At 39.4% G+C, this 27304-nt stretch overlaps 1 protein-coding gene across 9 annotated transcripts in view; it reads left to right on the top strand.

Moving 5' to 3' along the window:
* ANKS1B (ankyrin repeat and sterile alpha motif domain containing 1B) overlaps positions 1-27304 on the top strand; it is a 437255-nt gene that overhangs the window by 372439 nt on the left and 37512 nt on the right. For all 9 annotated transcript variants that reach the window (XM_071552016.1, XM_071552018.1, XM_071552019.1 and 6 more), the window contains 2 exons: positions 9674-9781; positions 15074-15253. In XM_071552016.1, coding sequence (XP_071408117.1) covers positions 9674-9781; positions 15074-15253 — 288 coding nt within the window. The remainder of the gene's footprint in view (positions 1-9673; positions 9782-15073; positions 15254-27304) is intronic.

The raw sequence follows: 27304 nt of genomic DNA on the forward strand, positions 1-27304 counted from the left end.
TCAGTACAGCTTGCTTTGTTCTAATTTGGTTATGTACAGAAATGTTTCTTCCTTAAGCCAGACTAATATTAAATGTTTAATGAAGGAAGCTGCATAAGAAGATATGTATGATCTGAACAACCTTGTGGTTTCAATTTGTCTCAAATCATGCAGACCATAATCTTTTCTGTTGGAATTTGTCGTGTCTCTCAGAACCACATGGAAGAACTTACTTGAACTATTGACAGATGAATATTTTTGCCTCTTTATTTGTATCCTTTTGTAACCCCACTTTTTGATGGTGTTCCTTCCTGCTCTTACCTCAAGGCATGAAAGAAAAAGATATTTTGAGAAATGCTTTTGCCATCCCCTTGCTGCCCCTGGCAGAGTTAATCCAGCCATCCTGCTGTGCTTATAGAGCCTGTTCTTTCCCACCCACAGTGTTTCCTCCTCACAGATTAAGAGTCAAAGTACAGGATGATGCTGGCACTGCCTGTGATGTATGATTCTGCTCTGCCATGGTGGTCGTTACCTTTTTTTAAGATAGTAGTAGTATTGATACCATTGTGACAGCATTAAGGATATAAATGAAGCAAGGATGTAAGGGAGAACTAAAGGTTTTTTAAAGCTGTATCATATATTTGGAAAATATAAAAGATTTGGGGTTCAGAATCTGGCAAGCAACATCACAACCCAAATTGACTATAGATTAGTCAAAATTGGTTTTATTTAAAGTATACTTTTCAATCAGACTACCTGAAAGAAAACCATAGATTACTATAGCTGGAATTCAGATCAATTGGTAGCTTTTATGTATGTGTGTCAAAAATAATTTGATGGAGGATTTTTTATTTGTTATTTGTTAAGTTCTCTGTCACACCATAACCTATCCTGAGGTTATCTGTCATTCAAAGTTTGTTTTTTTAGGGAGTGTCCTTGCTGAAAGAAAAGTGATAAAATCAGTCAGCTGGCTGTCACTGCATTGCAGGTAGAGAGATAATTGAGGATGCTCTTTGCATCATGTCATTATGTGTAGGTGCATATTTTCTGTAAATTAAAGAAATTAAGGTCTTGATAGCGGTGACATCCCTGGACATCATAACACATGGTACCCAGAAATATTGTCAATGCTGCCTATTAACCAGTACATCACAAAATGGTTTTCCTCCAGTGTGCCAAATGCCATCAAAGACAGTGGTATGGCCAAAGCTAAGCAGCCACTTTGCAGTTGGGTGAATTCACACTGATTACTGGTAAGACAAGAGCAGTTATGATAAGAAAACATTTTTCATAAAATGGTTACTCCATCAGTGATGAGTTTATTCTAGTCCTCAAGGACAAAATGTCAGACACCTGACAGACAAACCAGAAAACTAAATTTAGTAACTGCTGAGTACTAAAAAGCATAGGCTCATAGACTATGGTTTCTGTTAAGCCATTTTCTTTAGGCTTCTTTACAGAGTTGGTTTGTTGTTTTTTGTTTTTTTGGGTTTTTTGCTAACTGCCCTCTGGTTTTGGGTGATCCAATGTGAAAGAAGCTACAGATTCACTGTGGTGGATGCATCTCATTTTTGGGTTGCACTGCTGTAAGCACAAGCATCTGCTAAAATGAAATTTCCACCTGTTCCTCTTTTCCCTATCCTTGGTCATACTTTCCTGCCCTTTTACTTGTGCAAGTATTAGAATTTCTGTGGTCAAGGAAGGAAGGAGGTGAGGAGCAGACCATACAGAGAGCTGCTCCCTGCCTGCCTCCCAAGTCAGTTTTTAAGGTGAATGGGATCCCTGGAGTGAGATCCCTGGGAGGTTGCTTTACAGCATGTGCTCCCACTCTGCAGTCTGGCATCCCTCCTGTTTTACCACACCCTAGTATTATTTCTGCAGATCTTTCTTCTAAGAAAGCAGTTCTATGCAGTTTTCATGAGACTTACACGAAAATTCACCTATCTTTTAATAGTGAATTGGGATGGGCTGTGGCCTTAGCATCAAGCTGTCAGTTCATACTAGTAGATTATTCACATTACTCGTGGTAGCTCTTGTATCATTACTATACTTTTTCAACTCTTCCCCTTAAAAAGTAGGTAAATACTAATGTTAGCAATAGAACAGCCATGCATTGTCAAGTTTGTAACTCTGGGATATATACTGCTATTGAGGATAAGGGGGTTTTGGCATGCTGTATGTGATCTCTTGTATGAGCCACTCCGTAACATGCTGGAGCATGTCCAGAGAAGGGCACAAAAGCTGAGAAAGGATCTGGAGGAGCAGCTGGTGGAGTTGGGTTTTTTTAGCCTGGATAATGGAGGCTTAGGAAAGACTTCCTTGCATTCTGCAACTGCCTGAAAGGAGGTTGTAGCCAGGTGAGGGCCAATTTCTTCTTCCAAATTACAAGCATCAGTATGAGAGGAAATGGCCTTAAGTTGTGCCAGGGAAGGTTTAGTTTGGATAGTAGGAATAATTTCTTCACCAAGCATTGTAAAGCATTGGAACAGGCTGCCAGGGAAGTGGTGGAGTCACCATTCCTGGAGGTATTTAAAAGATATGTAGATGCGGTATTTAGGACATGGTCTAGTTTTAGTTTTACAGTTGGGCTCAGTGATCTTAAGGGTCTTTTCCAACTTAAATTATTTCTATAATCCTGTGATTCTATGATAGCACAGCCTGAATGAAACCATAAGTAGCCTCCGTGCATAGATCTGGCTTGAACTAGGTATTCAAGAGTGGAATTGATGCTTTTAATGTGAGTGTTTTACAACACAGAAAAATAGTTTTACTGAACTGAAGTAACTGCAATGCAGAAGTAATTAGGTCTTCATGCATGTCTGGTAACTTGCAAATATAGTAGAAAAATAAATGTGTTCTGAATAGCCCTTCTTAGCAACATTTGTTTTGATCATCCTTCTGTCTAGTGTTTGGCTTTTCTTTTTGTATGTTGAAGATAGTTCTTTCTGCAGTTGTTGTGTATGTAAAAGATGCTGATCATTTAAAAAAACCCCAAAAACATAGAGAGACTTTCATTAAATTCTAGTGTTAGAAAGACTTAATACCATTCTAGGTTTTTCACTATTTTTACCACAATTTTTGTCAGACTATATAATTGTATGATATAGAAGTAAACAATTTGCTTTCAATTCTAATGGATCTTTATAATTAATTGATACTAACCCTGTATTACAGAGCTCACCTTTTCATGTCAGCATTGGTTTCAGCTGTGAGCTAGAGTAATTCACATTTTTTCTCCAAGCAGTGAGTGGCTGTTTGCTTCTTCTGATACTACGAAAACACTCATTACTGTATGTTATTAAAGGCTTTAAAAAAAAAAAAAGCTGTTTGTATAGTAGATATAAATGCCCCATTGTTTAAATGGTCTTAAGTATTTGGGACTTTTTCCTTTTGCTTTGAATTAAGTCTGTGATGAAATTGAATAAAAATCAGAAAAAAGGATCAATTTTAGAGGTGTAAAAATTTTCTATGGAGCTTGGTATTTTATCTCTTATTTCTCTTTATACGAAGTATATTTCATGCTTGTGTACAGATTAATGTGCTTTGCTGATAATTGCCTCTTAAAAATAGATTAATAAATTATTAGCTCATTACAGAATGTGTTGTAGTACCAGTAACTTTAATTATAATTTATCTGTTGTGTAAGTAATCCTGCAAAATATTGTGGGTTAACATATTGGTATTGCAGTTGCTTTCTCGTAGTGCTGTACGATTAACATTGAAGACCTCAAGGAGTAATACTCCTGGTCTCTGTGACCACACCTTCTCCAAATTTGATATGAACCATTAACTGGGCCTGTCATTAACTCAACACACAAATGGAAATGCAAGTCCCCAGTGGAAGGAACTGTCTGTCCTCTAGGACTCAATTTGGGAACGTATTCCACCTTTCAAGCTGTCCAATAATTTTTTCTACTTACTGCCTGTGAAAACAGGAGTGTTTTCACTTTATGTACAGAGCTGCTTAGTGCTTGCCATTTTCCATATAGCCTTGTTTCTCAGAATAGGGTAATCTTTATAGTAACAGTCTTGGTGTTTGTATGTAAAATAGATGTTTAGGATTTTTGATTTATGGGGTTTTGAGCCTAATGTGATAAAAATGCACATACGTAATATTTGTCATTACAACTGAGGCTTGTAAAATGATTTAACGGTGATTTCTTTTTAGTAGGCCATGGGTTTAACTTCTTCTTAATTAAAAAATGCTCTTTTAAAAATTGCTTGTAAAGAACATTTTGTTACATAGCATGACACACATCCTCAGGAGGTACAGTGACAGCTCTCAGTTTTGGGCAAGCCTTGTTTCATTGCATTTTCCTGATTTTTATTAATGAAATATTAAATTGATATTTTTCCACTGAAATATTTATGGTTATTGATTACAAGCACAAAATTACAGCTAAAAGTACTTGCACCTGATACTTTTGGTCAACCAATTCTTAGACTAATGAAACTGTGGAAAACACTTTTAATGACAAAAATGGCTCGGTAGTGCCAAAGTCTCTCCTGAGAACTTCTGCAAAAAATAATGAATTAAATTGGCCCACAGTCTGACCTGGGGGGTGGGGGGAAGGGGGGGGGGGGGAGGGGGGGAGGAGAAGGCAATGGCTGACCAATATTGTAACAGTACATTACTTGGAGAAGACTCTTGGCCTTCGTTTTCTCAGTATCCTTAAAAGGAAATCTGCATCTATATTATTTGAGTGATGAGTGACCAAACAAACATGGGTTCCTCATGATAAACTATTGAAATGGGAATTATGAGACAGCCATGCTGAAATGCTGTCACCAAGACAACTGACATCTGTTTCCAGTTGGGTAATTAATTTCAGAGGATTATGATGCATATTTCATATCCTTATGATATGAAATAATTATGATATGCATAAGTGGCTTTTAAGTTTCTTCATAGGCATAATAAACAATTGCTTCCCCTGAAGTTGTGGACACCAGAGAAGTTGCAGTGTGACTCTGACCTTCAAAATGCTTTGGAGCGTCTCTGTTGCCATGTGATGAGAAAGATTATAAAGTATCTCTATGTGAAAAGTGCAATAGAAATTTAATATGGTTTCACCAGATTTGGCTGTGTCCAGTACTGATAAGCCACTGAACACTCAATGTCACAGAATCGTAGAGTGGTTTGTGTTGGAGGGGGCCTTAATTATTACCTAGTTCCAAACCCCCTGCCATGGGCAGGGACACCTTCCACTAGACCAGGTTACTCAGAGACCCATCCAACCTGGCCTTGAAAACTTCCAGGGATGGAACATCCACAACTTCTCTGGGCTGTCTGTTTCAGAGCCTCACTACCCTCACAGTAAAGAATTTCTTCTTAGTATCTAATCTAAATCTACCCTCCTTCAGTGTAAGTATCACAGCAGACTCAGGTATATTTAATTTTCAAAATACGCTGATCATTACACCATAATCTTGGTCAGTATGTGGGATATGGGGGCTTTTACCTATTTTGATTGTTTCATGGGTTTTGTTTCTGTGTTGGTTTTAACTGTTAACACTACTTTAGTGTTGTAGCAGTTCTGTGGATAGGATGTAAAATTTGGAACAGTTGTTGATGCTGAGAATTTCTGCAGTGAATGTGTTTAGTCCTTTTTCAATTTTTTGGTTAAACTAGTCATGATGATCAGGTGAGCTGTACTGACTGGTCTGGGCTCACTTCCTGCGTATTCTGGGTACTGCCATGTTTTAGGATCAGCCCTGTGGGGCAACATTGTGGCAGGAAAAGGGTAATAATCAAGTGTATCCTTCACCTGCAATTCCAGATACCTCTGAGTTTATTTCAGTATGACCATCAGTAAAATGGTTAATAAAAATTAATTTATCTACTGTTTTGAGCTATTTACTTGCAGAAGTAGGAAGATCCCACTATCCTGATTTACATTTACCATTTTTTTCTCAAATTCTGAAGTGTCTGATGCTGCTACCAGAAAATCACTAGTTCTGTTCTTATTGCTCTATAGTTTTGCCCTTTGTAGCTGCTTCCTAGTGTTTGATTGCTGATACATGTTTAGTTCAGATCACTTGTGCTACTACAGTACTAATTTTAGCCCATATAGCAACTTTTCAGAGTCTTCCGAAAGAAAAGGAATTATGTCTTGAATTTCTGTAATCTTTATAATTCTTCATTTAAAAAAGGTAGAATAATTATAAGAATACAGTATTGGATATTGGAGATTATTATTCAATTAGAATAAAAGATAAGGTAGAAGAATGCGGTGGAAACAATACTCATTTTTAGATGGAATAACTTGTTAACTCTAGCATCTGCACATACACAGTCATCAGGGAATTATTGGGCTGCATGTGTTTTTTGAAACATCTGTCAAACCAGAGATCTAAATGCAAGGTGCTACATTGGTTATATTTGTGGATTTCTAACATTTCCTTATGGAATTCCATTTTGTATGCTAATCATTCCAGAGTATGGAGGTATAAATAAGATCGAATTTGTGTGCATGTATCAGTTCTTTGGACAAGTGATTTGCTCTATTCTCCTTTAATTGTATTGCAACAATATCAGATATATGAGATGGAGTTGTATCATTTTTGTCTCAGGTATCCCACTGTCAGTGTGGAAAGAAACATTTCATGTACCTGCTTTTTGTTTCCTTTTGTCCCAGTAATGAAATAACAGGCTGTGGAGGGCCTTATGCTACTCTGAACAGTTTCATGACATGTTGTTGCTGATTCCTACAGCAACACAGCAAAACTCATTTCTTTGTTGTATACTAAGTAGGCTACAATCCATTTGACAAAATGCTTCACTGCATGGCACTTAGGTGCATTATATTGACTGTCCCTGTTCAGTGTTAATTCAGTGCTACTGTGTTCACTGTTATCTGGTATATAGGAATTATTCATGGGAAGCTAACTTATGGGCTATGTGAGTGGTTACCCAATATACAACATTAACATATTTCTAAGATACTGCTTTAGGCAGCTGTACCATTCTACACTGTTGACCTAAATTTGTGATACTGGACATTTTTGATAAATACTGTTAAGGATAATTCATCACAGGACAAGTTGCCAGAGTTTCAGACTGTTTGCGAAACTTTCATAACTCAAATATAGAAGTGTTTCACAAAAAGGTATTTTACATTTGTAAGTTGAGTAATAAGTTTTCCAAGTAAGAAAATTGTTATGGAGTAATTTCCAGAAGAATACAGCTGTCTTCAGTTAGCAGAATACATGCTCCAGATGAGACTGGAATGCAGTGCCTGTTGACTGAGGACCATATGTTTCTCTATGTTGCACTTCAGATTTGGGGTGACCGCCATTATAATGGAAAAACAAAAGATGGAGTAAACTTAGCAGTGCTTATGGTGTTTACTATTACTTTAAAACTGAGCGCAATTTTTAAAATAATTTTGTGATTTAGACTTGTTTGCTGATCTCTTATGCATGTAGTCTCTCAAGACTCTTGTCCTTTTCTCTCCTGTTGTTCAACAGCTCTGTGAAGTCAAAGAGAATTGCTTTGTGTGGTTTGATACAATTAATGAGGCAGTCAGAGTGCTTAGGACCTTGAAACCACCCAAGAACTATATCTTGGCTTAAAAATCTATGGATAAATGATCTTACTGATGGGGAAGCATTATGAAAGAAGCAAGTTCACCGAAGTGCATTACTTGAGTAATGCTTAAAGCAGCTGTATTTCATTTACGTGTTTCATATAGTTAAATACATAGATAAACTGTGCACCGTTCTGTTTAACACTCAATGTAAACTGAATACATAACTAAGTCTCTTGCATGCCTCAGGCATTTCTCTGTGTGCTGCATTATCTCAGCTTCACTCCTGCTTCTCTAGATTTAGACTGGAAGGGTAGCACATAGCAGGGTGGTTTGTGGGACTCTCTCCACTTGGCTCTGCTGCTGAGCTGCAGGGTCTGCAACACACCCATAAGCTGACTCTCGGAAGAAGGCCTCCATCTGCTTCATGTCATAGCCCATCACTTTGTAGATGTGGACAAACAAGAAGTTACTGATGTTCAACACTATCAAATAGCACAGTGACATCTAAAAGGGGAAGCGTGGACAAATTCATGTGCCCATGAATAGACAGGATAATGGATGGATAGGGATGTATACCAGAATAATGACAGCATGTTGCTGTACCACATTTCAAGGTACTGGATCTCAGAGATAGTAGGGGAGTTGCTGGGATTTCAGTTTTGTTTGTTGTTATGAATGGTGGCTCTTAGTGCTGCTGCTTAAGCTGAGGTGGTTGTTCTCTTAAGATATAACATTTTCAGGGGGGTTTTGAGACTATTATTTTTCTAGGTTAAGCGAGAACTTCCTTTCAGCTGAAGAATATTGACACACAGTGGTCCTAAATATAGTGGGAAGTACTGTCTTCTGCAAGGAATGGAGGCAGCTCTGGTGTATGAAACCATATATACAGTCTGGAAGAGTTACGTAAGGACATGCTGTTTGTAGAGCAGAGGCTTGCTGCTACAATTAGGTCTGCTTTACTGTATTGTATGGCCAAACTTCGTGAACGAAGATTTGGGAAGGGCTGTCCCCACGTGGGTGTGCCCTTCCAGCCTGTGCAGTGGATTTTAGGTGAGGCTCAGCATGCACAGAACTGGCCCCACCGTTTAAGTCCTGAGGTTCATCTGCCACAGCCGAGCGAGCTTGGACGGTGCCAGTGAAGTCCTCAGGACTAGAACCTACAGCACCCGGCATTTCCCAGGAGGTCTCCCATCCAAGTACTAATCCGGGGCTGACCCTGCTTAGCTTCCGAGATCTGACGGGATCGGATGTCAGGGAGGCATTTAACTGCTTTACAGTCTTTACACTACAGACATTGTAGCCATTAAAGAATAGCATTGAAATATGACTTTTTTTCCCCACTAGTACTTAAAGTTTCTAACTCGCTGCTTCTGTTCTCCCTGTTTTCCGGAGAGCAGTGATGGTTTTGTATGTGGCAGGGACACAGAGAAATGCAAATAGGGAGTAGTTGCAGTAAATTTTGGCAGCATTCTTGGAGTTTGGGCAAGTATGAGGTGTTTGAACATATCCACTGAAGGACACGTGCAATAGAGATTTTTTTCATTGGTTCTGATAAAAGTAATAGAACTTCAGGACAACCTTTGTCCATCCTGTGTTTCTTACACAAGGATGATTCTACACAATAATGCAAACTGTATGTGATATTTGGAGATTACCTGTGAAAGCAATACTGAATAGATTTAGATTTAAAAGTGATAACATTTATCCATTGTATGATTTCTTTTTTCCCTTCTTGCCCCCTCTAAGCATTCGTCACTCTCTTCCTCATCCCTCTGATTAATCCTCATCACTTATTGTCTGCACCTCTACATTTCCGTCTCAAATCTCCTCGTCCCCTTCCCTTTTCTTTCTTCCTTCTCTGCTGCCTTTTCTTTGTTTCATTTTTATTTCCTTTTTACTCATTTTAAGTCTTTTTTTTTAAGTTTTGCACATCTGTACCTGCTCTAGTTTCTTCCTTCATTTTACATAGTTTTTCCTCTGTTTGATCTTGCCTCTCATTTTTCCGGCTGATTGTTTGCCTTGCACTGCTCTCTGTCTGCTCAGCCTGTCTAGAGGACTAACTTATTAAATGGTTGAAAGAGAAAATGGCTTCACTCTAAATGGATCTTCATTAAATAATTGGCATGTGCTCTTTTGATGAGGTATTTTTGATATTATTTCAGGTCTTAAAAATTAGCTTGATTGGCCACCGGAAGCGTGTTCTGGCATCTTTGGGAGACAGACTTCACGAAGATCCCCCTCAGAAACCACCTCGGTCAATAACCCTCAGGGTAAGTCCCCCTGATCATTTGTTGGAATTTCTCGACAAGTCAGCAAGCATTTCATAACATTCACGTGAAAACCGTGGCTACTTTTAGTGGAGTTCAACTTCCCTCACTTCAGAGGTGTACAGTGAGGACATCTTAGGCTGCCCTGATCAGTCACACCTCCCCGTATAGCCATCAGAGATAAACTGATGTTTTCACAGGATGATTCATCTGACCTGTTTCAGATGTCTGCCTTAGGATAAGTAGTATCTTAGAAATACCAGTTTATCTTTGCTCAAGAAACTAGCTCAGAACCAGGTGTGTACAAGCTGCACATCTACATTTGCCCACAGGAATCCCAGCCCAGCTGATCAATACTGCAGAAGGAGTCACCATGTTCCTTTCATGTTTTCAAATGCTTGCACTTACTTTTCAGGCATAGCTTTAGGCTTTCTTTAAGGAGAACCTCTTGAAATTGTTGAGATATAATTGCCATGAAGATGTTTCTGTATATAAAAATTTCATCATGTTTTTAGTTTTCATTTGTATTCCCTCTTTCAGAAACCTTGTTGCAATGCCTCTGGGCTTTTTCCACACTTGACCACATTTAATCTCCTCTCATTACACCACCTTCACTCAGTTTCTCCAATGCAATGCTTTTGCTTACTTGCTATCTGCTACTCTTACCGAGTAATGGTCTGATGGCCAATTCCTACTGTGTTCTCTCCGAGGGAGTTCATAGCAACACTTTTTATTTTAATATTTTAGGTCACATCTTTTGCATTTGATTGAATCTGATTATTTTCATGGTGTGGCATTTCTAACTGGAATCTCACTTAGGATTAAATTTCAAAATGTCAGAGACTGTCCATGCTCCCAAGTTAAATTTCCTGGTGTAAAGAAAAATACAGGAAGACAGAATGAGGGCTTATTTTCAATTGCACTTAGAATTTTTGTGACCACCCTATTTTCACCCTGCTTATTCTCAGGTGGCCCAAATGGGCATTTTAGATCCTGCCCCTTAGTTGAACCTATTCCTAATGCCATATTGAAAAAAGTCTGACAAGTCTATAAAGTGCTTTAAAGCACGTTGCATAAACATGTGAATGTCTTGCTTGTATTTTATTTTTTATGTATTATGTGAAAGATTCATAACAGGTGTTAAAACACTCCAAAGAAAGAGAAGTATATTGAAAGGCATACTTTTTTGCTCAATGTCTTCTGTACTCGGGACTGGAGGATTGATTCCTCTTCAGCAGGTGGGAAAGGTTCCAAAGCCCACGTTTTTGGTCAGGACTCTATATTCTCAGTTAATACTGAGGAGAAAACTGGATGTCCTCCATCTGTAGTCAAAATTATAAAAAATAGTCTGCTGCTCCACAGCTAGAGCTACTGATGCAGGTCAGTGCTAAATGTCATTTATCACCTCTTGGTACTGGAGTCTTCAGAGAGAATCCAAAAGAGAAGGACAAGCATTTGGAATAAAGGGTTTTTTTCCATCAACTGCTTTGATGCCTTTTTACACTAAACAAAGGCATAGTGTTTAGTTTGTAGTCTGCAATAATTTTTAGCTTGAAAATTGGTTTAAATAAACTGTCTACTGCTGCTAGAAGATTGATTTATTTAGAGTCATAGAATGGCTTGGATTGGAAGGTACCTTAAAGGTCATGTAGTTGCAACCCTCTTTGTCATGGGCAGGGACACTTTCCACTAGATCAGGCAGCTATAGATCAGTAGAAAAGGTACCTTGTTATTTAAAGAGTCTACTTTTAAGATCCCAAGCTCAACCTAAGCAATGCTAATGCTTCATCTTTTTTGACTGCTTTTGTGTTAGCTTTTAATTTTTTTCAAAGAAAAAGGTTAAATATTGAGAAAAATCAAGAAACATAAAAGATATCTGCAAAATGTATTACTCCCACAAAAACTATGTATTAAGGAAAAGTTATTTTGATTTCAAAGTCATATACTCAAAAATATAGAAATCACTGGATCTCAGCTTACCTATGTAATCTTGTTTTCCTTTCTTGAGTGCATGATAATCTTTATTCACATGACCAGTTTCCATGTTTTTCATGGAAGTATGTCCTCACCCAGTCAGCACTGGAGGCTGAAATTTACACTGAAGGACCAACAATTTAGGTGGAAAATTTGGCGAAGTGTTACAATAGTAATTATAGTTTAACACAAGAATTGGTTCACTAGAGAGAATTCCTGATTTTAGGAACTGGTTAGACAAACATCTGTGGGACATGAGGTATGCCAGGCAGCTTGAGGAAGGATCTCTTAAGCTCCCTTCCAGCCCTCATGTTTGTGGTTCCAGGTTTACATGACTGGCAGAACTGGGAGGTGAGGGTGAAGCAGATTTTGACAGTGCAATATGTGATCAGACATCCCTGCAGGTCATATATCCTGGCATTATAACAAGGTAGAAGCTGGTACTGAGGCCATGGTAGCACCTGCAAGGTTGTCTGTGCCTCGTCTGCAGGTGTATTAAGGAGATGAGAAGGTGGGTATGGAGTGAGGACAAGGAATGAAGGAAGAATGGGAGAGAGGCTCATGAGTAAAGGAATAGCTGTACCTGTGAAAATACAGATTTTCATGTGCTTTCGCCACAGTAAGCCTTGGATAATGCTTGGTAAGTTAATTGCCTCATAAACATTCACTAATTGTATGTTGCTGACATTCTGTGTATTTGACTGGAGTGTGGAGTCTGATTTATGCTAGTGCTCAGCACAGAGTGCTACAAATTACATCAACAAAGCAGCAGAGTTTGGAATACAAGCACTTGGAAAATTGGGCAAGAAGTGTTCTAATTGATCATGCAATGTGACTGATACATTTTAAACTTTGTCTGTGTGTCTCAGGTCACCCACACTAAAGCTGTGATTATAAAATGCCAGAAGTCACAGGGTATAGTCAAAATTAATTGATTGACATTTGTAAAGCATTTACAAGCATCATGAATATGACAATAATAGTCTTTCTGTCTTCAGAGCAGGATTCCAATAGAGTTTAGGGAAGGGACTTGGGGCCACAAAATGAGGTGAGAGTAAAATACTAACTACACAATAACCAGTGTTAACACGGTGCTGAGTATATGACAACATGTTGCACAGTGGAGGATCCATCTGTGCTGTGAAGAATGACTTTGAGAAAATAGCATAAAATCATACAATTACATACTGTTCCATAATGCAGAACCATCATAGTTCTTTTATTTCTTGACTTGGTATTTCTTCTCTGCATTGCCTGCCAGCAATCTTCCAATATAGATCTCTGAGTGAATTTCCTCTTTATATACAATTTGATAAAATAGAAAAATCTCTCTCGATGAGAGCTGGAATCTGTATGTTCATTGCACAGTCATCTGTCTCTAATGCACTGATCACCCTATCAGTCTAATAACAGTGGGTGAGTCGTAATTTGGAGCAGAGAGGGGTTACCTTCCTGGCTGGAGCAGCAGGTAGCAGTCATGAGAGAGGATCTTGTTTGGTGCCCCTGTACTCAGGTTATTTTCAGGCAGAGGTATGTGCATCATCTTGTCAGGCTCAGAGAGGGTAGGTTTTAGAGGTTATACCTCACCAAACCTCCTGAGCATGTACAGATTACAGTTTTTCAGAAGCTTTTAACTGGGCCAAATGTAGGTGGATTTTTGTGAAGGAGGGAAAAGACTATTCCTAAGATTAAAACACTATTTTCTTTGCCCTGGGAATGTCAGATTCTTGTCTCAGATCATTAGATAGCTAAAGAATTAAAAAAAAAAAACAACACATACACACACAAATAAAATCCCAATTGCTAAACAACCATATTTCCTGAAAATTTTTCTTGTTGGTTGTCTAGAGACAACTGACATGAAAAATACTAATCCATTGCTGTGATTGCAATGAATAATGTCATATAGACTCCTCCACTTCAAATGTTAACATCAGGTGTTACTATGACTTGAATCCCTTTCCTTTCCATTTGGAAATGATTACTAATCTGATTTCTTACAACAGATCTTGTTTCTTAACAGCATGGAGTAAAGTACCTTGATGTTTTTCAGAACTAGGCTCTATTCAACATAATCAGGCATGAATCATCCAATTTAGTTCTCTCTTTAAATAAAAAGACAGGTATTTTTACTCTCCATGCACACTGGATCAAGTCTTTGCTTCCTCTAATATCTTCAGGTCCCTTCTTGTTGTTCAGTATTGAAATAGAGTATTACAGCATGAGATGATTTAAAGAAGGTCTGCACTGTGCAAACATGCTCCTGGGTATGTTCAGCCTACTGAGAGCTTGCTGTCAGAGAAATCTTTTGTGTCAGATAAATTGAGCTCAGTAACCTGCACCATGAGAGGGGAACATTGCCCCATTCAGTTGCTATGACAGTGTTTTACTGCCCACACTGGGGTGGTGCAGGTGCAGGCTCTCTGGCCAGTACACTGCAGCAATCTGCTCCTTCTGATGAATCTCCAGGGGAGTGTGGAACAGTGGAGCTGGGCACCTATATTTGTAGTTGGTGTTTGAACAAGTGGTGTGAGGTGTGTGAGAACAGGTGTTTCCAAACATACACATAGTGGCTGGCTATGAGCAGTGTGGTGGCAGATCCTGGTAAAATTTATGATCAGGAGGACCTGTTTATTAGATAAGAATTTATGTATCAGTTCAGTGTGATATTTGCACACTGACTGACTGGATACAAGGTTACAGTTCAGCATAGATAATAAGAAAAGCCTGGTAAAATATTTGTACTCTGATGCTTTCTTGCATTCTAAGAATTGCTATTTAGCTTGTGTCTGATACCTGCTACTTCAAGTTAAAATGGATGTTCTGCAAAAGCTATAAAAATTGCAACAAAGTGTCTGTACTCTGTAACTGGACATGCTTTTTTTTTTCCAGCAAGAGATGTTGCTGGAGTTCAAATCACTTTCAAATCACTTTCACTGCTCAGAGCAGCTGCTCAGAAGTGGTGAGAATGTATTTCATCTTACAAATAGCTAGTCCTAAATCATGGCTTTATTTGGGCTTTGACAAGAACTAACTCACTGTTTTATCTCTCCAGCAGTCCTAGAAGGGAGTATGTATTACACAAGGAGGTTTAGGAGAGGAAATTTGCCACTAGTTCATGTAAATAGTGAATTATTTTTCTTTCCACATGGGCGCTCACCACCTTAGGTAGCAAATGTCAAAAGTTCATGCACAGTAATCTCTACTGCAGGAATTCTTCCTTAGTTTTCTTTAGTTTGAGGCATTCAAATACACTTTTAAATGTGTGGTTTGACTTTAGCAATATGCTGTTTTTACACTGCATTTTTCTTCTCCATCCAGGAACCCAGTGGTAACCACACTCCTCCTCAGTTGTCTCCATCACTTAGCCAAAGCACTTTCACTACTGGTGGCTCCCTGGACGTTCCCCACATTATCATGCAGGGTGATGCAAGGAGAAGAAGAAATGAAAACTATTTCGATGATATTCCCCGGTCAAAGCTGGAGAGGCAGATGGCACAGGTAGGACTAAAACAGTGCTGGTAAAAGGCTGCATTTTGCTGCATTTGATTACAGAACTAATCCTGACCAGAGCAATGGATTGTATATGAAGGCTGAATTCTAAACTACAGAGGTATGCAATTTTTCCAAACTGTTTCAGCTCTTAGTATTTCAAATAGTGTAAGTTGCTGTATTGGTATGCAATTTCTCCTGAGAGGCAGAGTTTTGGGGGTGTTTATGTGCCTGGAGGCTGAGATGAAGGTGACTTCTGTGCAGTCTTCCCCCAGAATTGACTCTCTCTCTCATTTTCTGTGAGAAGGTGCAGATTCCTCAACTTCTGAGCAACCTAGATAAAAATAAGCTGACATCAGTTCACTGCTGAAAACTTACAGGACTTGGAGGGTGGTGATTGCTGCATTTATTAATGGAGAGGGTCAGCATTCTGCAAAACTCTGATGTGGGGATATATCTTGAGTGTTTAATAAAAGATTTAACTATGCAAAAACTCATTTGAACATCACAACAGTGCTAGACTCAACTGGATGTTAAACTGTTCATGAAAGAAAGCCTAAAATAACCTCCATTTCTCAATTTCTTTCACCCAACCACTGAAAGAGAACTAAATTAAGTATATATTGACCAGAGTGATGCCTTGGAATCATAAAACCATTTAGGATGAAAAAGGCCTTTGAGGTCATCAACTCTAACTGTTAACCAAACAGTGCCATGTTCACCACTAAACAATGTACCCAAGGGTCACACCTACGCATTTTTTGAACACCTCCAGCGGTGATGATTCCACCACTTCCCTGCACAGCTCATTCCAATGCCTGACCACCCTTTCGGTGAAGAAATTTTTCCTAATATCTGATCTAAAGGACAGCCAATTACACATGGACAGCCTGTTGGTAAAAATTCTTTAGAATTAGCTCAACTAGTTTTTCGTGGTACCTATGATGAAAGACAGCCAGGTCTTACTTGGCGTGATGGAAACAGGGCTTTGATTTGCCATTAGAAGCAGACAGGCATCCAGGGCATCTCTTGGAGCAACTCACTGCACGAAGGAGCAGGTTGCTGCATGCTGCCCTGCATGAGGCTTCTCACAACCCACAACAGAGCCTCTGTCCAAAATTCAGCCTCAAAATGGAAACAGCTATGCAAGTAATTGTGTTATAATGAACAAAAGGCTGCTGTCTGTCAGCTAATTACATGAACAAGAGGTAATTAAATAAACAATGAAAACAAGGTGCTGCCATTACCTGAGAACACAGAAACAAATTGAATTCCATTTGTTCAGGGAATGTTTCTAGAGAAGTGAAATTGCATTTGTTTGGGTGGGCCTGTTGCCTTGTCTTTTTTTAATTTCCTAATTTTCTGCTATATAATCTTATTGTACAGAATTAAGGAGAAAGTTGCCGAGTGAATGAGCTTGTTTCCAAACCAAAGTCTGCTGGGCTTCTGTGTCAAGCACAAGGTTGAGCTGGAGTCCAGCAAAAAAAAGCCGAATTTTTAACATGAAAATATTTCTTTGAAGGTCATGAAATTTAGGTGTTTGAGCATAAAATGCATGTTTGCACATGGCTGAGTAGACTGGTTCATCTACTTAGTTCATTTTATTACCTCATTCACACATCCTTAGTCTCACTTCCTCTTTTAGTCGCTAACATTGAAGACAAAAAAATCAAACAAACCAAAACAATACAAACACCACATGCTAACAATTATTTCTGTCTCCATTTCACTCTTTTCTTTTATTGTTTGAAGTCCTGATATTCCCAAGTGGTACGCCATACTCTCATATATAATACCTGGAGATTTTCTCTGTGCTGTTAAATGCTGCATTTCCAGAAGGACTGTGGTATTTTGCATGTCCAAAGACAAAATTGAGAAGTTACTATTTACACCACTCCAAACGGCTTTAAAACCAATTAAGTGCTAGGATGTTTTGGGGGTTTTTTTGCTGTGGGAGTGTGTACCCACTGAATGAATGACTTCAGTGCCTTCTGTCTCACTTTAACCATGGAATACAGCAGTTATCCTTTGGGATTCCAAAAGGAAAAATGGATTTAGATTAAATCCATAAAATAGTGGCTTGTGTTAGTCCCTGAACTCCAATCTCTTTGAAGTCTTCCTCAGCTCTGCCCCCAAATTCTGCATTCCTGATGTATGCAAAATTCCCTTTGACTTTAATGGGAAAGTCAATGACTCCCTCTGGTGATCATTCTCAATAAATTGGACTCACCCCATTAAGAGACTAATCAGGGATTTCTTAAACCATTCAAGCCCAAAAATAGATTCTTAAATTTATTTTTTGCAATATGTGCTTTGCTAAAATGAACTATATTTCCTTCAATCTTTTCCCCTAAAGCCCATTTGAAATTAAAGGTAAAATAATGAACCTTCTGCTCCCTGTTTGTTTTTTTGATTGGTTTTTCTGTTGTTTTGTTTGTGTGGCTTTTTTTTATTTAGCAACTTTCTTCTTGCAGTTTGCCCGTTCCTTTGGCTTGTGTCAGATCAACAGCAACTTCTGAACTGATACCAGGCCAGCTTTCAAGCTAGAATATTCTCACAAACAGAACGATCTAGAGGGATTATTGGAATTGCTTTGAGGATATTCTTTGTCTTAACCCTTTCTTTGCTAGGCTGTTTGCATGCTGCTGTATGAATCTGCATGTTTAGTGAATGCTATAATACAAAAACATGCATAAGACATCTGGGATGCTGTGATGTTTTGAAAGTGTTTTTGGTGTGTTTTGGATGATGAGATTACTGGACGTTTTTACGGCCTTGAAGAGGGTGGCCAACACAGCATTGTGACCTTATTCGTTGTATAGCTTTCATGAACTTGAATTTATTTGAAAAATGTTAGAATAAAACTATTTTTAACCTCAACTTAAAATCTAAAATCTGAAGATATTTTGATGAAATGGTGAGATTGGATGTTTCCATCTTTACCATGGCCTGTGTTTTCACTAAACTTTCACTGGGAGTCAGTCATCAAGCATGTTGATCTTTGCATCAATCAACCAGCGTTTGTTAAACACTGAACACAGCAGTTTAAATCCATTTTCCTTTGATTTGCTAGATGGTTTAAACAGTTCCCTAAACCATGATCAGATATGCTTGTAAATAATACAACTCTTTGTTTCCTGGAGGAAGAGCTGATTTAAATTTACTTCATGTGGGTGGTTTTGTCTCAAGGCCAGTATGTACTTCAATTGCAGCTCCCTAGCAGACTGTTTGTGACCTAAGAGGGGAAAATCCTAATATAAATGATGAGTCTAATCAAGTCAGATTCTCCACTGGAATAGGTTTGGTCATCCAACCCTCCAGTTTTCTGTCCAGCTTTGAAAATCTTTAATGTCTGATTGTATATACACAAATGTCAAAATAGTAAAACAGAAGGTTGCGAGCTGGTTTATTTAAAAAAGAGAGAAAAAAAAGAGAAAAAAAACGCAGAAAGGAGTGAGTAGTCTGAGTCATCATCGACTGTGAATGTTGAATTCTGAGCCTGCAAACTGTAGGTTAGTATGATCAAATTAACATAGTTTAAAATAGCTGAGGTTATTCTTAAGATTGCCTAAACCTTTAAAGTAGAAATGGAATCATAAAGACATCAACTGAGTAGTTTGGAACCAAATTCAATAGGAGTCCCACTGAAAGGCTTGGGCTCTTCATTCCCCCCTGAAATATTTGCAGGGAAGAGCTTTAGAGGTTAAAAGGAATCATAGCTGAGTTCATTAAAATACACCAGTTAAAATGTCACTTCTTTAGGATTTGCAATTCTCCAAGCAGCAGAGAAGCTTTAGGTACTAGCTGTAAGCTTATTCCAGACTGCCAGCCCAGAGGCTGTGGCTATTTATCGCACCAGCCAGGGACATAAGATGTTTTTAGCCACCATGACCCACAAGACCTCTTGCCGTGGTGTTCAGGGTGCTGCACTCTGTCCCTAGCCAGGAGCAAGGGCCAGAAACACCTTTCCTGTGGCAGGCAGGTGGGGAGGTGTGGGAAGCACCTCTGTCCACACCACTCTTTGCAGAAGCAGAGTAGTGCCAGGCATCACCCTGATGCTGACACACACTCTCCCCATGGTGCTGAACCTGCAGTGTGCCCCAGGATGGAAGGAGTCTGTCATTTTTGGAGGGGAGGCAGTGGGCAGGTGCCCCTTTTAGGGCTCTGGGAAAAGCTCCAGCCTGTGTCTGCCTCTGGGAGGACAGACTGGTAATGAGTCAAGAGGAAGCTTTCTGGTAGGTAAACCTAGTCATGACCCATACAGGAGCACCACAGAGGGGTTTGATGGAAGGAAGAGATCTTTTAAGGTCTCAGAGGGTTGGAAAAATTATTCACAAAGGCTGGAAGGAAAAGTTCTTCACTGAGATGCTGAACTCAGACTTAATTTTGAAAGCCTTTCTTGGTTCCTTTGTCCCATGGTCTGAGGGCTCTTACTGTTTTGGTTTTTTTTTTCCCTAAATCACAAGATAGCTTAAATGTAATGTCATTGTAATGACTGCATAGAAAGTTTGACATAAAGCTATCCTGATTGTTGACATTCCGCCTTTTAACATTCTTTTGTAAGATATAATTCATTGTTGAGTTAGAATTGATATACGGGGTATAATAATTTAAATGGATTTAGTACAATAGATCCTCTACCTACAGTAAAGTGTAATAAAAACAAAAGAAAGAATTAGTAAAGGCAGGTTTATATTAAAATTGTGAAATATTTCTCCTTCTTTCTGAAATAATACCTTCAACTCTGTAATATTTTCCAAATACTTCAGAGACATTAGTGCATTTGTATTTCCAATACGCTCTGGGGCTGTGTGGTTTAAAATCATGTTTTCCAATTTACAACTAAGAAAACTGAGGTGTAGGAATGCTGCAGGGTGAGTAAGATGACATAGAAAGTTTGAAGAAGTTGAAAATAAAGAACTTACCTTTAGTTTTGTAACATTTAACCACAGTATGACATTTTTTTATTTACTTGTTTCCTGTTTCTTTTACTATCTCCTTCTCTGCTTTGGAAGGATTTAATGATTACTTTGAATGCCCAAGAGAATAGTGGTGTGTAAAATGAGATTATCTAAGAAGCAATGAAGAATGGTTTTTATCAGTGGTTGAAATTATTTGTCAAATAAATGAGTTCTTTACTAGTTGATTTACCAAGCGATAAATACAAAAATATGGTTGTCTAGATTCATTCTCTTTATACTTCTAGGGCTTCTTATTTCCATTTTTTATAAGCATAAAATAGTGGATGTTGTGAGGATAAATAGCTTTAGAAACAAATACATAAAATCCAAACAAAATGTTCTATGGTTCATATTTTAGGTGCTTTTTTCCCAGTATGGAAAGATGACTGAACTGTGACGACCTTCAATTTAACTTCAAAAGAAAAATGCTTAACTGAATCAATTGCATGGTATAGATGTTGCTAGCTGTTGTCTTTGTGATTCACAGAGACGTTAATGCCCTAGACAGCTGTGTCTTGAACTGTAAATTTCAGCAAATTTTCATCCTTGGATCCCTTGAGTATTGTGTATTTCATAGAATCATAGAACCACCATTACATTCAAAGGGACCTTAAAGATCATCTAGTTCCAGCTTCCCTGCCATGGGCAGGGACACCTTCCACTAGACCAGGTTGCTCATAGCCCCATCCAACCTGGCCTTGAACTCTGCCACAGATGGGGCATCCCTCACTTCTCTGGGCAATGGAGAAGGAAGCTGATGAAGACATTATAAAACAATCTACTTAATTTCTGCCTGAATAGAAAGATAGAATTTTTTCAAGAATGTTACAGAAGCTAACATTTAAGAACTGAAGTCATGTCATGTGGATCATACCTACATACTGCTTCAGCATATGGAATTAAGGAAACTGCTTCTATATTTGATATTAATGATTCAAACTAAAGCCATAAATACTACACCAAGAGGAGGACAGATATTATTTATTAATTTACTGTTTTTCACACTCAGTCTTGTGAACTAGAGGATCTACATTGAAAAGTTTGTATGAAAACTGAATTTTAATACCTAGAATTTACATTTTTGAGCTGCTGGAAAAAAGCTGAGTTGGGAGTGCTCTTCTGGTTTTGTTTTTGCGGTCTTTTTTTTTTTTTTGCAAAAATGCAGATATGTGTACCTAATGTTCAGGGATTCAGTGTCATAAGCTTCATTGGTTTTTGTCCAGAAGTTTGTATCCTCTGTGCAAGGCTGGGGCACACTGGTAGCTGGCAACACTAGCAGAAGGGCTGTTAGCAATGAGAAGAAGTTGGCAGTCCAGTGGGAGTCTCAAAGCCAGAGCTGCGGCTGTAAAGCTGCACCTCCATGTGCCAGGCTGGGCAGGTGAAACCTTGGCAAACCCCTGGGAAGACCTGTGGTCTGTCTTCCCCAGCAGGAACCAGCTCCTGGTCTGCTTGATCAAAATCGAGTGAGAACAGCTGTCTGTGGAGAAGATGGCCATTGCATGAAAGAGGGTATTGGCTGGATAAGAGAAACATTCCGCACCTATTAGGCTTCTCTTTTCAGAGAATTAAGTGCAAAGTATGGCTCTGCATGGAGCAGGAGAAGGAGGTGCATGGGACCTACAGCACCCACACTAGTGCAGGAGGAGGCTTTGCATCTCACCCTGACGTGGACAGGAGAGGACAGTCTTTACAGGCTCTCTTTGGTCCCAGGGCAATCGTCTCCTTCCCTGTGTGTCCTGGCTATGACATGCACCTTCTGTGAAACCTCACTGGGGCACTGACTTGGAGCACAATGTTGCTGCTCACACCTGTCCCCCACTGCCTGCCTGCAAGGGAGCCAGTCCAAAGAGTCTGGAGATTTTCTGGAAATTTTCATGTAGTATTTTCAGGAGAAGCAAAAGAAATAATACCAATGCAAAACATGTAATTCCTCTAATAAGAAGTGTATTTAGAGTATATGCTTCTCTGAAAGAAGTACGAATTTAAACTTTCACTCTCCATCTCTGAAGATCTTGTTTTTGAAGGAGTATTTGTGGTTATTCCTTCTGGTAAGCCAAGATCTCCCCAGAGCATTGGGAACATTCAGGGAAGCAGCATCTATTGAGATGGCACAACTGCTCTCCCATGGTCCTAAAACATTTGGAGTTAAAATTACAAAAGCAGCCAGACAGCCCCATTCATCCAATTTTCATTTGTTTCTTTCAGCTGTTGCACCTTCAAAGTTTGTTTGCCATGCCAAGAGTGATTTTTCTGGGATTTAATCCAAAATTATCCTCATTATTTGAGCTAGACAGAATTATAGTTAGCGAGTTAGATTATGCGCATCAGAAAGAGTGGGTTTGCTGCTGTTTGTCTCTCCTGTGCCTCACTGGAGTTGCAGTGCTGGGAGATGGGAGCAATTTTACAAGACTCAGCTCTGTAGTGAAACAGAGGAAGAGGTGACGGGAAGAAACCTAGAGGTTATGTTCAGCATCTCCTCTTCTCCCTGTGCACCATCTCTGCAACAAGGAAGGGTGAGAGGCAACTTTGCTGAGGAGAGGTGGAAAAGGCAGCAGATCAGGAGTCACCAACAATCTACGCAGTCTGTCTCAGGGCTGAACAAACCATTGGGGCCTACATCTCCCTAACCAGAGTCATGCCCTGGTGTTTTCTAGACTTCTATTTGTTGTCACTCTTTCCTGGATTCTCTCCTTGCACTGCAGTGGCTAAAACTGGACACACCACATATGAGACCTCACTGGTAGCTGCCCCATATGGCACTAAAGTTCCTTCTGATGTTACTTTTATTGAAACCTGAGGGGTTTTTATTTAGGAGAGGGAAATTCAGCAAAGGGTCACCAAGATGGTTGGAAGCTGAAGCAGTTGCCCTCCAAGCAGAGGCTGGACAACCAGGGCTGGCTGGAGAAGTGGCTGTGGGTACTAAAGCTGAAAGTGGAGAGACACTGACTGAGTGCCAAGAGCAACTTCCTCCCAGTGCAGACAGGCAAAAGGGGAACAGGTTGCTCACAGAGTCTGTCCAGTCTCTGTCCTCGATGGTTTTCAACACCAGACTGGATGAAGCCCTGAGCAATCTGGTCCCATCTCACAGATGCTCCTGCTTTGAGCTGAAGTTGGAATGGAAATTTCCCAAGCAAACTTGCAGCATGAATTATCCTGTGATTTGTTTCTTTTTACTTTTGAAAGACTGCTCTTATCTAATTTGAATTATACTGAAAATTTTAGACCTTTTTTGTCCTCTTGCAACCTAAATCACTCTGCTAATTTGTTTGCTATTTTATTTCTGGATGTAATCCTATTGAATTTCATCTAATTTTCTGAGTTCATCACATCTGTTTTCAGTTCTTATGACATTCTGAAAAGTCCGTCACCTGTTGATCTGCCTTAGAGAGCTGTGGCACTCCTCCAAACCACAACATGGAGCAGGCTCTTGCAGATTGCCCCGTCATGCTCCGGTCCACTTGTGCTTAAATACCAATAATTATTTTCAAAATATGCATTTCACCTTTTTGTGCAACCACTGCATTGTGATTCAGGCTAAGTTTTTGTATGGGACATGTCATGTGTTTTTGCACCAGGACTCACTCAGTGTTCAAGTCTTGCAGTACTTCTCCTTGCTGCTGCTGATGTAATTGGCCAGTTTTACAACAAAGGAAGGAAATTTGATCTGAGATGATTCATATTGAAGAACCTCATTATAAACATCTTGAATTTTTCTTGGCCCATAGAACCTGTCTCGCTAATACATGGTAGGCAACATTACACTTTTTCTTTGTTATTCTCAATAATGTATGCATAGATATAAATATACACACATGCATACATATATTCTTGAGTGTTTATTTCAGATGGCCAGGACCAATGCCAGAAGGTCATGAGAACCAGGGGATGGTGGCTGGATTTTTGAAGACTTCTAGTCCCTTGCTAGTCCCTGCACCTGCAGTTAGGCTGACTATAAGTTTCTGATTCTTCCTTTTCTCACATCTTCAATATTCTTTTAGCCTTTCTTTCGTCCTTTCAGTATCTTCTATGACTTTTCAAGGATAATTGCTCATAATTTAGGTAAATCTTTAACTTCTTCTAAAGTGCCTTTGAGTGAAATTCATTGAGCTGTAATAAATACTTCTGGACTCCTTCCACCCAGCTCCTGCTCCTCCTCTCCTTAGAAAGCATATAATTTCTATGAACAATCTTATGGTTGCTTTCTTTCTTGAGATTATCCACCAAGTTTTCCTTGTCTGTAGGGAGGAAACATAGAGTTCGCCTTAGATAATTCTGTCCAGTTTATGAAACCTTCTCCCTTCCTTTACCTGTCCTGCCTTTCAGACTTGTGTCCCATCATGACTAGACAGGGAAATCTTTAATTCATGAGACACCACAAAACTGGTATGGCGGCAGAGTCCTGTAAGCATTTATCTTTTGGGAAGTATTAAGATAATGGCATCTTTGATACTAATCAGACAATAGCTGATGCTGCTGGTTTTTTTGCTGCTCTTTACCATATTACTTAGGAAAATGTTCTTTGTTAAACTTTTTTCACAGAACTTGTGTCAGTGGTATTAGGTGCCCAAGTGTATTTGTGTTTATTATGATGGAAGTGTATGCATGGATTGAATTCTTTATCTGGTTTTTTTGAGAGCATATGTTTTGGGAGCTGAAAATTGTAAATGTTTGAAGCCTAATCCCCATTCTTCCTCCTACTACCTATTTTCTGGCCTCAGATACTCACTTAACCTTTTTCCTTTATTTAGTTCCTTCCTCTTTAGCACCGGGATATGCAACTTTATGTGCTTCTCTTGGGGATTTCATAATTCATTACAAATTTTAAGCACTTTGAAGATATAAAATATGTATATAGTAAATGCTAAATATTTTTACAATGGTTCAAGGAAAAGGTTGAATTCTGAATTTGAATTCATTTCCATCTGTAAAATTACGTTCCTTCTGTACTGCATTTCTGTACTTTAGTCATTCAAACATTAATGAATGCAAAACTGAGTAATGAGTTTCGCACTGCTGCCCTTCCAAGAGGACATTCCTACAGTCATGGAAAATTCTCAGTCTCTGCTGGTCCTCTTGATTTATTGTTGATTTTATAAATCAAATCACCTGTATTTAAATATGATTTTAAGCCTAGATCCTCCAAACCTTTAATTCTGGTTATTGTCTGATGGGAGTAGTTCATTTAAACAGTTCTTGAAGCAGAGACCTGGACCGAAAACTTGTGTCTCATATCTGAATGCTCCAAATGTCTTAGGTGCTTTTCTTTCCCCAAAAATTAATTTGAAGGGCTTCCCCCCATTTATAAAAGGGATTGAAGACATCTTATCTTCCGCTGCTGCTTTAACCTGTGAAAGGTGAAATACATAGGTGTGAGTTCTCTCAGTCAGAGAGATCATCAAATCGAGAATTCCCAGTTCCCAGGGGCAGTGCCGTAACCCCTGCACTTTCATATGGGAGAAGATGCGCTGGGGAGCGAGGGGCAGGATGAGTACCTTTGGCACATGTAATAAAGGATTTATTCCCTGCCCTCTTTTTGAATGGAGTGACTTGAAGCCTGTGCACACACTTCCTGCAGTGCTGTGTTACCTGTTCCCAAGTTAGCACCAGGCAGCTGGCAGGTGTGCCCATGTATTAATAGCGTCAGTGCCACAGCATGGCACAGCCGCTGTGGCAGCTCTGCCAGGACACTCCACGGGCTTCAGCAGCTCCGGCTCACGGCTGGTCCGGCTGAGACCTCACACCAATCCCTTCAGGCAAGTCTTCCAGAAAAGTTAAGGACACACTTTTGTCTTAGGAAGATCAAGATGGTGAAAAGCAGCTGCACAATGTGATGGCATCATGGCAACCCTATGCCAGTGCTGGGGAGAAATAAGACATCTGTCAGCATACAGTACCCTGCTGCCTTACCTCACTACTTTCAGGACCTCAGTGAGTGTGTCCAAATAGCACTGCAGTAGGTTTTCTTGATTACCACATGCTTGGGTGTGCTGCACCTGGCATGGAATGCCTTCTGTTTACTCTTCTCTTGAAAAGTACAGGTACAACCTTCTGCCATGGATTCCTATTCAGGAATCTTCCTGTCCCCACATAAATGAATGTAGGCATCACAGCAGTGGGCGTGTTCAGAGCATCCAGAAGTCAGTTTGCTTAACATACATGAGAAAAGGTCATTAGTACCAGCTAGTGCACTGTCCTAATGATGGCACAGAAGAAGTGGCTGCAGCAGTGTTTGCTGCTGGCCTTGCACTGAGACTATGTGTTTTGTAGCAAGTTGCAGAGGATGAGGGAGAAGACTCAAAGTTTTTATTATCTAAAGCTATCCAGACGTAGAGCCCTGCACATCACAAAGGAGAAGCAAATAACTTGGAAAACAAGATGAGGGAGATGAAATGAACCAGATGCGTGAAAGTTTAAGAATTACTAAAGCTGGAGGGAGGAATGTGGGCTTATGCATTTCAGATCATGAAGGAAATAAGGGACAATTAACAACATTAGGCAGTCACCAGGCTGTCTGGCAGCTCTTCATAGTCAGTCCAGAGGGTGCCAGGCTTCTCTGACATTAACCAGAAGTGATAACCTAGTCTGTCACCAGCCAGGCAACCAGGTTGCAGGCTACAAAAGGTAAGAGCAAGAGCCATATTTTAAGAAGAGTTGCACTTCTTTGGATTGTTTCGAGCACTGGTGCTAAATTTCTGCTGCTGACAAGAACCAGCAATGCACATTCTTGCTCGTGTTAAATTACTGGTATATTAATTGCTATCCATTCTGGATGCTGCAGTTGCATTTTCCATATCTGTTTATTGCTTTTTGTTGCTGCCTGCTGAAGATAGCGTGGGCAGATCCTACGTCTGATGCTTTGTTTTAGTTGCCTGGCTACTGTAAAATGTGATCTTAGCTTTTGCTGAGGTGCCACAGATGCTTTCTTGATGAGTGTCCAAACAAAGAAATATATAAAAGATGCTTGTTGAATGCTGTGCTTGCCTGGTTCTGCTGCTTTTGCTAGAGATGCTACAGTATGTTGGCTTTGCTTTGCTATTACAGAACCTGTGTACAATAATGTAGAAGGTAGACTGAACCTTTTGTTTACACACCGGGGTCA

This window comes from Pithys albifrons, chromosome 3 (assembly GCF_047495875.1).
Source record: "Pithys albifrons albifrons isolate INPA30051 chromosome 3, PitAlb_v1, whole genome shotgun sequence".
Classification (NCBI taxonomy): Eukaryota; Metazoa; Chordata; class Aves; order Passeriformes; family Thamnophilidae; genus Pithys; species Pithys albifrons.